Source organism: Melozone crissalis, unplaced genomic scaffold, assembly GCF_028551555.1.
Source record: "Melozone crissalis strain CALT ecotype California unplaced genomic scaffold, PUWL_Pcris_2 ptg000023l_1, whole genome shotgun sequence".
Taxonomy (NCBI): Eukaryota; Metazoa; Chordata; class Aves; order Passeriformes; family Passerellidae; genus Melozone; species Melozone crissalis.
In genome coordinates, this window is record NW_026535801.1 from 9,065,847 (window position 1) to 9,077,881 (window position 12,035).

The 12,035-nt window shown below is 49.8% G+C and overlaps 1 protein-coding gene across 1 annotated transcript; it reads left to right on the forward strand.

The window, feature by feature from the left end:
* The first annotated feature begins 6,293 nt into the window (after positions 1-6,293).
* Positions 6,294-11,731, forward strand: LOC128937893 (maestro heat-like repeat-containing protein family member 6). The gene is made up of 14 exons (XM_054277763.1): positions 6,294-6,969; positions 7,064-7,210; positions 7,370-7,518; positions 7,776-7,923; positions 8,164-8,351; positions 8,441-8,578; positions 8,841-8,955; positions 9,121-9,258; positions 9,515-9,691; positions 9,801-9,956; positions 10,111-10,212; positions 10,517-10,619; positions 10,707-10,763; positions 11,526-11,731. Exons 1-14 carry the CDS (start codon positions 6,772-6,774, stop codon positions 11,729-11,731), a joined length of 2,022 nt encoding a protein of 673 aa, XP_054133738.1. The 5' UTR covers positions 6,294-6,771.
* The last annotated feature ends 304 nt before the right edge of the window (positions 11,732-12,035 follow it).

The following is a 12,035-nucleotide window of genomic DNA, read 5'->3' on the forward strand; positions in this document are numbered from 1 at the left end:
ACAGAATTTTTTGAGACCTGACCTTTTAATGAGTTTTATCATTAGAGTTGAATAATTTCTACTCATAACTCATTTACTTCACTGTTTTGCCTAATTTGATTTGTGAATCTATTAATTTTTTTTCCTCTTGCTTTAAACTCATGGTTTTTCTATTCAGTTTTTCAAATGCTTCCGTAGTAACTTCTATTATCCTTGACATTTCTGTGTCATCATAATATGAACTGCTGCAGTGGGAAACTTAATCCTCTAATCTGTCTAGCTCAGATGCATTGTTCATATAGAGACATTTTCTAATTCAGTGTATTTATTAACAGCTCTGAACACTCTGTTGGTGCTGGCATCTGCAATAGGAGCAGTTTTATGAGTGGAAACTGTGGTCCAAAAGTGGTCTGATGTCTGGTTCCAGTGGCTGGAATGGCAGTGCTGGCCCCTATGACTGCAGGATTCATCTCTCTGGTGTAAGATGCACATAAATGTACAAATACATAGATACACATAGTGTGTGTATCCAGGCTGCATAGTTTGTCAACTCTTCTATTGGAAGGCAGAGCTGAATATTCACCCAAACTTTGCTAAGCTTTCCTAGGAATTCTAAAAATCATTTGTGATAGTGGTTCAAGAAAACAAACCATTCTGGCAGCTGTGGGCTTTCAGACGAGTGTTCAGTTTTCTGTAGAAACAATTTTTTCTGATTTTTCCAGAACCTCAGGTTGAGGGGATGTAGCATTTCTGACCACTCTTATAATTTAATTAATTTATTTCTCATTTGTTTAGTCGCAAAACCAAGTTGGTTGTGACAAATAATTGGCTACTGTTGAAGTTGTAAAACTGGTCTGGATGAGTTTGCAGGGTAACTGATGTGCCACTTTCATCTGAATGCTTGAAATACACAGCAAAGTGTGAATATAAATATATATAAATACTCTCATAAAATTTTTATTGTTCCTAATAAATATTAAAAATAAACATTAAATTATTATTATTTAACTTAATACAAATAATATCTGGATCTGCAGGTGCTTTTAATCAAGTCAAAACAAACTGCTTCAATAAAATATAAAATAAACTGTTTTAACAAACTGCAAAAATCACAGGATGGGGTGAAAGATCATTAATGATGTGATGTAGTTTATACAGTTCAGCTGGAGATGAATGGCAAATAGCATCATGATGTTTGCAAAGGATATTGAATAGTACATAGGAAATAAATACTGAACCCCCATGAAACTAGGATTTATCTTGCTTATGATTATTCCATGCTGGAAGCATGATAGAAAAGTGCCTCTACTCCTGGTGTAACAAAAGTACTTTGACTCTCTCCTTGCCCTAAAAAAAAACCAAAACAAAACCCCAAAAAACCACCCAAAAAAAACCCCAAGGGAAAAAAGGTTTTGCACACAGTCGTCCAAGAAACAGGACCAAAACATCTCAAGCTGCAAAGCAAGAAGGTCCTCAACACTAATAACTATTACCAAATGCTCTGTAATCTGAAAACTAAAAACAAGAGCAAGTATTATTTCTATTTATATGTCTGTATGTGCTATATTATGAAAACATACTCAAAGGTTTAGTTTTTTCTTTTTGTTTCAGAAATACTCATTAATGACTATGATTCATTGTCCAGATAATATAAACTGATTGGGGAAAAAAGATAAGTTTACAACATTCAATTGTTCTGAATAATGGAAGTTTATTTTTCTCAAGAGTTGGCACATTAATTGGGAAGCCCTTTGATGTTTCTTGGAGAAACAAATCAGTGCTAGTTGGTTTCATCCTTTATTGACAATGGCATTTTGGATGTGGCAGTGTCTGGAAAGCTGTTTTCAGCTGAAGTTGTTGGCATAGTCACAGAACGATGCTATTGTGAAGAAAAAATTATTTCATTTTAAGGCTACTGAAAGCTGCAATGAAATCACAGAAGAAATATTTGCTCATGTTGCAACTTAACATGCTAAAGACCCACAAGGAGATTGCTGCAAAAGGGTATATTTGGACTATCTTGGAAATAAAGTGTTTCTGTTTCACTGCTATCAGGTGCTTTTGTTCCCCAGTAACTTTAAGACATCGGTTTTGTACCGATGAGTCAAATTATTCTTTGTCACTCCCATGACCTCTCTCTTCAGATTGCCCCTAAATTTGCTGCTCAGTTTACCCACCTTTGGTTTTTTAACTGTATCTCTGTGCTATTCCTTCCAAATGCTGAAGAGTAACAATATAAACTTTCCACATTGATATTTGTTACCATCTCTGGCATATTCCTTACTTAAACTTTCTTGGAAAGCTGTACATCAATGCCCCTAAAAAATCATTGTTTGAGGGTCCTGTGGCACCTGTAAGAACCAGAGATATGTGACTATACGTGTATGCATCTTCAATTTCCTCATGTTTTGGGTAGCTCTGTGCAAAATGAAAAACCAAAAACTACTGAAGGTACTCAGAGAGATTTGGGCAAGTCTGTTGGTGTTCTGATATTTCCTGGTAGCAAGCAGACATTTCCTTTTGCAAATTAACACTAAATATAGATGAGGTGTGAAATTCACTGGACCTGAGCACTCTGCACTTGTCCATTACATTCATCATTTCTGTTCTCACTGACCCTTACTAGGGAGTTACTGAGCCCAGTGCCATAATTTGCAGCAAATAGCCCTTATTAAATGAGAAATTGCTTGTGAGAATGATAAATTCATATAGTGATATCTTTCACAAGATCAAATCTAATAAAAGGTCAGCTGGTACAATTTCTTATGTAAATGAGTTTTCCAGATTGTTTCTCTTTCTACTTGTGCTATTGCCTAGGCTGTCATCAGACTTCAAAGAAATTCATTATTCTCCCAGCTCTTGACTTTAAACAAAATGCTTGCTGAACCTAATTGATGCTGCAAAATGTCTCTTTGCAGGGCAAAGAGAATTATGCAAGAGTAATTCAGTCTATTGAGCTACTCACAGCCATTGTGTGTTTGACTGTGCCCTACTGACATTGTGTTTTTTTCCTGAAAAATATTGGAAATCATTTTCACTGATGGAACTGATGGGGAATAATGAATCAATCACATGAGAGAGAGTGGATTCAGCAAGCTCAATGCAAACTATTGTGAAAAGTTTTTAAAAGTCTTTTTGTCCACAAAATGTCTGGGTTTTTTTTTTTTCCCTTCTCCTCAAGGTTATTCTGAAAGTAAATATTTGAGGCTGGCATGCAGTCTTGACTATTCTGAGAGCCAATAAGAAAGAAACAAAAATATCTACAAGCAAGCAAGAGGAATGAGTAAGGGAAGGTGAAGGCAGGTGCAGTGAGTTGTGTGGATTCCAGGTAAGCTGGTGTAGAGTTTTTACATCTGCTCCTGTAAAATGGCAGCTTTGGGTCTGAGAGACCCTGATGGGTCTTTTGGATTAAATGGGGAAACAGAATCGTTGCCAGCTTCTTTCTCTTTCACCCTGGCAATGCACAGGAGCAAACACTTTGTGCCAGTCAGCAACAATTCCTGCAATGGAATTAAAATGCTGACCATCCTGTAGAGGTTTTAATTTTGGCTAATGCTGAAGTGTGCCCTGGTAGGATTTGATCCCATCAGTGCCATATTGAGCTCCACTAGTTACAGTGCCCATGTTCTGAGGCCTTGCCCTTGTTTCCATTCTAAATCCTGCTTCTGCATGAATGAATGCCTCTCATTTATTTTGGTTACAATTTGCCTGTCTGGTCTTGGTCCATGAACAACTCACAGTCCAATGCTCTTCAGTGGTTTGGTTCATACAGAGCATAAATCTGAGTAAATTTTAGTTATTTTTTCTTGAATTAGTAGAGCATAAATTGTTCATAGTCCAGCTATTGATTTGGAATGTCAGCTAATTATACCTTGGTCCTTATTATACTAGTGATTGAGAAAGCTAATGGACTACATTCCTGTCTTGGTTTGGCAGCATGTAAAGGCTAAGCATTAAATGGCAACTATGGTTTTAGAGTGAGATTCCTTGATAACAATGGTTTTTATGCATATATAATGTTTTTTATAAAACAATACTTACAATGTTTTTCATTTAAGAAGATGTAGGAGGGAAGAGGAGTTCTGTTATCAGAAATGTTTCCAGCACAGATTCAGACCCCACACTGAAGTTCAAATTAAGTCCATGGGTAACCCCAATGTCTTAGGTACTTTAATTCTCAAATAGATCCATTCAAGACAATTTTGGAATTTCCATCCCCCCCCCCCACCATCTACCAGAGCAATCTTTGTGCTCATGACTGCTGTAATACCTTCATGTGCAAGGTGCTGTGATATCTTTATTTTCTGATTATTACCATTTCTCCTCTCCTTGTAGTCTTAAAAAACCCCCAAACCTTTAAAACTGATGAGAATCAAACAGCAGAATACGGGGAAAAAGTTTGTGCCTTTCTACCAATTCCCTGGCAAATGAGATACAGTACAAGCACAGTAGTACTTGAGCCTTGGTTTTTCAGACAAAGGCTGTGAGAACAGCAAGTGGCACGACATGAATCTGTTCTTGTGTCAATTCCTTCAGTGAAAATGGAGCACAGTGGTGCTGCAGCCCCTGAGCACCCTCGGGATGGTCAAGAGCTGCAGAAGCAGGAGATGACCTGTTCCAGAACACCAGTTCCTGAAAACTGCTCTGCTGAGCTCAGGCACGTTCTTCTGGCTGTGAGGGGCTCTAAGACAGGGATGTTTGTTAGCAACTTTAATAGAATTGAGAGACAAAGGATCTAGAGGCACTAGGGGACATGGCATTGTGGAGGAAGTGCACAGTGAGCCTTGTTTGTGGGGTTTCTGGATTTAGAATTCAGCATTCAGTGAAGGCAGTAACCAGGCTGAACCATGAGAAATACCATACTCTCCAGGCAGAAAAAACCACAAAAAGAGCAGGTAATTTGACTCACCCTTCCGATTTCGGGCTTGCTGCTCTTCCTTTACAACAGCAGGCTGCATAAGAATTCATGAGACTAACCTGCTGCTAAGCCATCTCTCACAGCTCTTGTTAAAAACTGACACCCCTGTCAAGGGGCAGATAAGAAGCACAGGTCCTGCTGTGACCTGTGAGGCTGCATGATCATGTAATTTTGTGTGCTGGAGTCCCTTTCACTTGTTCTCTCACTTAACCAAGACAAAAAGCTTAAAAATCTTGCCTTGATGTACAATCTGATTTTTCTCTTTGCTGTCTTCTGAAATTGGGTATGCTGGGTGTGAAACACTTGCTGGCCTTTCAGAAGTAAACCCTGTCCCAGTGACAAACAATTGTGATTCTCCTGGTTAGATGCTGAAATCAGGTCACCCAGTGAGCAATAGTTACTGAATTAACCCTTGGGCACTTAGTGCCTGAGAACTTAAAATTTTATTTTAAGTAGTTATTTAGTGATCCCTAGTTTCCTAGGGATCAATAAATAAAGCAATACTTACAAGTTTTGTCATTTAAGAAGATGTAAGAGGGAAGAGCGGTTCTGTTATCAAAAACGTTTCCAGCACAGATGCAAACCTCACACTGAAGTTGAAGGTCCGTGGATAACCCAATGTCTTAGGTACTTTAATTCTCAAATAGATCCATTCAAGACAGTTTTGGAATTTCTCTACAGGAACCAAAGTCTTCTCACCACTCAAAGCTCACCCATCCTTGGCCGCAGCCTGATTTTACATACATATACATACATTTATATATATATATATGTATATATGTATATGTGTGTGTGTATTTCTATCAAACCATCAAAGTGTTTTCTATCTGCTGAGAAGCTGTGAAAGACAATGCATAAGGAGAGTGTAGAGAGTGTAGAATGGGTAAAGATTAAGTCACACAGCAGCTGAGTTTGAAAGACATTTTCTGTCTTTTAATCTGTCCACTCCTCCACAATAGTCTCTCAAGTACCATATTTAATGCTGACTCTGAGAGTCCACTGGTGCAAAGAGGGTGACTATCTTGGTTAAAGTGACAGTGGGCAAGTCCTGCTCCACATGTTGGCTCTTTACAGTGCACAGAGCAGTGGAGGAGGTTGGCTGGGGGCTGTACCTGCCTCAAAAAGGCTTAATTATACAAGAAATATTGAACCAGTCCAAAAAGGGCACGCGGAGGTGTGTCCTGGGGCTCTGTGTAACACAGTGCACCGTGGTCACCGTGGGATGGAACAGGCCAGAGCGTGCAAGGGTGACCCTTTGTGACACGTCGTGCTGTAGGTGCTGGTGACACCACGGCCACGCCACAGTGCTCAGTGCACACTGTGGAACAGAGCAGTGCTGTGAGGAGTCCCCACACAGCCACGTTGTTCCTTGCTTTTCCAGGCGTTCTCTGTGGAGGTCACCTTGAGGCCACACTGTGGGTCTCAGTGACCCAGAGCCTTCCCAAGGTTTCTCTGCTGCAGGTGCCCTGAAGGGCAGTGTGTCAGACTTGCTGACCAGAGCCTTTACAAAATGTTTCTTGTCACTGTGGCAGGAGGCCTTCAGGCCAGGCTGCAGGACTTAGTGTCCTGCAGCTGTTCCAAGCCTTCCCTATTGTAGCTTTCTTCAAGGCACAGCTGCAGCCCTCACTGCCCTGCAGCTTTCCCAAGGCGTCTGTCCTGCAACTTGCCCTTAATCCCGACATAGACATGGCAGAGAGACCTCCCAACACACCCAAGAAGGTGGAGAATTGCCCTTGTGGCGCCGCACTCCAGCGACGTGCTGACTTGGAGCAGCTGCAGCTGCTGCAGAAGAGTGAGTGAAAGAGCTGGGCCACAGGGCTGGCCTGCAGCCAGCTCCACCCTGCCCCATCCCATCCCATCCCTTCCCTGCGGACATGCCCATGGATAGGACAGAAGAGGGGCTGGGGCATCCTGGGGCTGTCCCTGCCTGGGAGACTGCAGGGCTGGGCTGTGCTCTCTGGCCTCTCCTGCAGCTCCTCAGCTCTGGCATTCCTTGCTCTTTGCCAGATGCAGCCAAGGACCCGGCACAAGGGCTGGATCCTGCCCGTAGCTGCTGGCGCTCTGTAGGCCAGGTACTGAGAGCCATCCCCTCCTTCTGAGCCGAGCATCAGCACTGCAGCACTGCACGGATCATGCCTCTCTTCCCCGTTGTTCCTTCTTTTGCAGAAGTTCGCGAACCTCGCTTGGTGTCGAGAGATGATCAGCATGTTCACCAAGGGTGCAGCAGAGGCTGGCCCCACAGCCCCTCAGAGCATACCTCCTGCTCCCAGCCTGGATCAGTTTGGGGAGAGAGTTGTCTCCAGTCCCAGTCAAGTAAGCAGCCTGTGGCCGGGGCTGGGTGTCCCCAGCAGTGCCGTGGCGCCTCAAGCCTTTGAGGCCGGCCCAGTGTGGTGGCAAGGGAGGCACTTCTGAGGGGAAGCTGGGCAAGCTGCTGCTCTGGCAGCTCTGCAAGTCTCCCTGTGCCTCGTGCAGGTGCCAGGCTTTGTCAGGAACATGCACCAGAGGCTGGCGTCCAACGAGCCTCCAGACGACTGGCTGTTCATGGACATCCTGCGGCTGACCGAGGAACAGCCCACTGATGTGGCAGTGACCCTGCTGCGGTGTGCCCCGACATGTGACAGGTACAGGGCCCTCCTGCCTTGGGGGCTCAGGCCTAGCCCTGTACAGCCAGTGCAATGGGCTCTGCTGGACAGGCAGAGAGTTCCAGGAGCCACTGGAGCCTCCATTTCCCAGCGCTGGCTTGTCAGCCCACAAGCCTCCTGACGTGCTCCCTGCCTACCCCTCAGGGCACTGTGGCTCTGCCATCTGGGCCCTTGTGGCTGCCCAGGCCACAGTGCCCTGGCTGAGACCCCCGTGACACCCAGCCCTGGTCCTGCAGAGCTGCCGCAATCATGTGGAAGACCATCGCCTCGTCAGGAACGGCAACGGAAAAGGTGCTGCCCACACTGCTGTGTGTGATGGACGGCTGGCCCATGCAGAAAATGTACACGGCTGATGGGGACAACAAGGAGGTCTTTGCCCTGGCTGTGAGTTTCCATAGCTGGCCTTTGCTTGTACGCAGGTTGCTGCTCCAGTGCCTCTCCGTCCTCTGCCCCACTGCAACATATCTGCCTGCCTCAGGCACTGGCCTGACACCTGGCTTGGGGGCAGGGTTCCGGGACACCAGGCCGGCTGCTCCCCCTGTGTCTCCCCTGGCCTCTCCCTTGTATGCTCAGGCCTTGCCACTCCATGTTGAGTGCTGTCTCTGGATGGTTTATCCTTTGCAGGCAACCAGGGTGATTTGGGAGATTCTCCGCCTGCCCTGGTGCCCAGAGCCGTTTGTGGAATATTCCCCCCATCTCCTTGTGGCTCTGCTGTACCAAGTTCACACCAGTACGGAGCAGATGTCAGAAGAAGTAAATACTTTCTGGAAGAAATGTCAGGAGGAAAATGGCATTACCGCCAACCCCAACAGGTGCTCCATGCCCATCCTCCTGTCACTGCCACGTCCCCAGGGCTGCAGGCTGGGGTCCCAGCATAACCTGGGCTTTGCTCTGCACACAGCTTTGTAGTGGGCACTGTGAAGTCATTGCTGTACCATCTGCAATGTCTGAATTTACTGATGGCTCTGGAACGGAAGTGTGCCTGGGACACGCTGCTCCGTGCTGAAACCCACCACTATGCAATGGGTCTGCTGGCCAGGTGAGACCTCGTTCTGCCCACCGCCCCTCTCCTTTGTGCCCGCATGGCCCCACACAGTCCCCGCGGTCATGGGTGGCAGGGCCTTGTCCCCAAGGGAGGGATGAGCGGACTGGAAAAGGCCGGCACAGGAGGGTGCCCGGGAACAGCCGCCTCCCAAAGCGCCCCCGGGCTGCTCGGGAGCAGACCAGAGCTCTGTGAGTCGGCCCTGGGACAGGTTTGCCCTCCCGGCCCCGGAGCACCAGTGCCTTTTTCTCCCCGCCAGGGAGATGCGCCGTGTCTGCCAACCTTTCTGCTCCTGCATCGCACTCCGCCTGCTCTGCCGGCTCAGCACGGAGGAGCCATGCTGGGAAATGGGCTCCCTGGCGTTCCTGGTGGAGGTGAGCGCCACGGCCAGCGCTGCCTGGCTGAGCTGCCTCCCAGCCCTCTCGGAGCCGCAGCTGCCTGGGACGCTGCCCGTGCCCTGTGCTGCTGCCTTGGCTGGGCCCTTGCACTTCTGAGCTCCTGCCCGCTGGGCACCTCTGTGCCTGCTCTGTGCCTTTCAGGTCCTGGATTGCCTGGATTTGAATGAATGGGGTAACAACATCCTGGAGATCTTGACCAAGCACCTGCTGAGCGAGTCCATGGAGATGCGACGCCTGGCCCTCAGAGGCCTCGTGAGGCTCAGCAAAGACCCCTCAATGGTGAGAAGGAGGCAGCAGCTGAAGCTGTGCTGGCAGCGTGGGGCTGGGGCAAGCAGCCCCTTGGGCCTGGCTGGGCTTTGGCAGCTGTGGCAGCTGCTCCCAGCTCTCCAGGATCGCTGTTCAGCTGCCTGAGTGCTTTGGGGCAGGCCTTTGGCCTCTGTAGACTCCATGGCAGGCCGGTGGGGTTGCACTGGTGGAGCAGTGCTGGTGGTGAAGCTTCTCATGGATTCACAGCACAGCCTTGTGTTCCACATAGGCCAAAAAAATGTGCAGCCTGTCTGAACCCCTCATGGATTTCCTGAGGAATGAAGACATAGAGGTGGTCAAGATGAGTCTGTCTGTGTTCACAAATATACTCGTGAACAAGGATATCCTAACATCCTGCCCCACAGCCCCCAAACTGGCTGCCGCGCTCCGGCCCCTCTTTGACAGCGTAAGGCTCTGTGCCCCCGGCCATGGCCCCTGGCTGCTGCCCACAAGTGTGGTGCCCTGTGGCCTGTTGGGCCTGGAGAATCCAGTGCTGAGTTTTTCCTTTCCAACAGGACAACAATGAAGTGCAGTGGCTCTCCATTGGCCTCTACAAAGATGTGATGGAATCGGTAGTGGAAAGGGGAAAAAAGGCCCTGAAGCCTCATGTGAGCGAGAGCCTGCTTCCTCTCTTTTTCCACTGCTACGACGAGAACCGGCGTGTGGCACAGGTGAGGCCTCCTGGGTGTCCCCTTGGGAGGGGCTCAGCTGTCTGCCCAGCCCCTGGCACCTGACGGGCTCCAGCCTCCTCCTGGCCTTGGCACAGAGATACGGCTCCTGTGCCCTGGGCCGCGGTGCCATCTCTGGCTCTCTGCTGCCCTGCAGACCTCTCGGGAAACGCTGCTCTCTGCAGTAAACTTCCTGAAGAGAAGGGATCTCAAACAGCTGCTCAAGTTGGATGACCCGTGGAGCTTTGCCGAGCACGTGGTAAGGACAGGCTGGAATCCCCAGGCCAATCCCCGGAGAAGCCGCCTGCCCAGGGTGCCCAGTCTGTGGGGCTGGCAGCTGTGGCCCCTGCCCAGTGCCGCAGGCAGGGCCACCAGCCTGCGCCCCACACGCCGCTCCCTTCCCTGGGCCGTGCGGGCTCTTCTCCGGGCCCCTCTGGCCCCGAGGCCGGTGCCGAGCAGCCGGGCCTCAGGGCTCGGTGGGCCGGGAGGGCCGTAGGGAGCGCCCGGCCCGGGGGCAGGGCCCGCATCAGCCCTTTCCCTCCGTGCCCTGCCGCTCTCTGCAGCTGGCAGAGGACAGGAGCCGAGCGGCCGAGCACCTGCGCCAGGCCCTGCCGTACCTGCAGAGCCCACAGGAGCCCGTGCGAGAGGCGGCCGTCAGATCCATTGGTGAGCCACCAAGCCGGCTCTCGCTCCCTCCCTTCCCCGTGGCCTCAGGGTCCGGGCCAGGGGCCGTGACGGGCTCTGTGTTCCCAGGGACCGCCGGGATGCTCATGAGAGGACAGCGGGAGGAGCTGCAGCTCATCTGTGAGGGTGAGTGAGGCCGGCGGGGTGTCTGTCTGTCTGTCCGCGGGAGCTGCCAGGGGAAGCTGCACGGGGTGTCTGTCTGTCTGTCCGTGGGAGCTGCCAGGGGAAGCTGCACGGGGTGTCTGTCTGTCTGTCTGTCCGCGGGAGCTGCCAGGGGAAGCTGCACGGGGTGTCTGTCTGTCTGTCCTGGGAGCTTCCAGGGGAAGCTGCACGGGGTGTCTGTCTGTCTGTCCGCGGGAGCTGCCAGGGGAAGCTGCACGGGGTGTCTGTCTGTCTGTCTGTCCGCGGGAGCTGCCAGGGGAAGCTGCACGGGGTGTCTGTCTGTCCTGGGAGCTTCCAGGGGAAGCTGCACGGGGTGTCTGTCTGTCTGTCTGTCCGTGGGAGCTGCCAGGGGAAGCTGCACGGGGTGTCTGTCTGTCTGTCTGTCCGTGGGAGCTGCCAGGGGAAGCTGCACGGGGTGTCTGTCTGTCTGTCTGTCCGTGGGAGCTGCCAGGGGAAGCTGCACGGGGTGTCTGTCTGTCTGTCTGTCTGTCGGGGGAGCTTCCAGGGGAAGCTGCAATCCCTGCCCCGGCTGCGGCGGCTCCGCTCCTTGTGCGCACGAGGGGCAGCGTCGGGAGAGCACGGAGCCTTTTCAGAGATGTCATTTGTGGCCAGCACCTTCTAGCTGATCCTTGCTGTATCCTGCTTCCTCCAGGCCGTGGCAAGAGCTGAGTGGGCTGGTCCTTTCAGGGGCTTTCCTCACTCTGGCCGTGGCTCTGTTTGTTTCAGCCCTTCAAGCCCTTAACACAGATGAGAGCCCCTCCAACACAAACCTGATCGTTCAAGTCATGTTGGATGAAAGAGCTACATCACTAAGTTCATCTTCTGGATTGAAACAACCAGGACAGCAGCAGATGCCATGCAGGAGGAAACAAGCTGGAGATCAGAGGGGAGCAGCTGGAGCTCCAGGCCCAGCTAATGCTGGGCAAATCTGACCTCACCTTCCCTCTTTACTGGTCCCTCCCTGCGGCCCTCAGAACCTGCCTGTTCCCTTCTCCCAAGCTTTGCCATGAATAAACATTTCAGCTTCTTCACCTCATTTGTATCTTTGTGGAGCTGAAGTGGATCAAAACCTGAGCCCTGGAGCACACAGGCCCCGTCCTGCCGGTCTTTTCTGTGCTGCGTTTTGTGCAGAGAAGCAAAACACATCAGGCTGGAAAGGTCCCTGCCCTGGAGGTCTGGTTTCACAACACTGTGAAAGACCTAAGGGTCTTGCTGAGCACACTGAAGGTCAGCAGT

Bases quoted from the DNA above. Each gene is read 5' to 3' on its own strand.
- LOC128937893 (XM_054277763.1), top strand. From the start codon at position 6,772: ATGCCCATGGATAGGACAGAAGAGGGGCTGGGGCATCCTGGGGCTGTC. The intron at 7,211-7,369 runs GTAAGCAGCCTG...TGCCTCGTGCAG, and splicing joins TTGTCTCCAGTCCCAGTCAA to GTGCCAGGCTTTGTCAGGAA. The intron at 8,352-8,440 runs GTGCTCCATGCC...CTCTGCACACAG, and splicing joins ATTACCGCCAACCCCAACAG to CTTTGTAGTGGGCACTGTGA.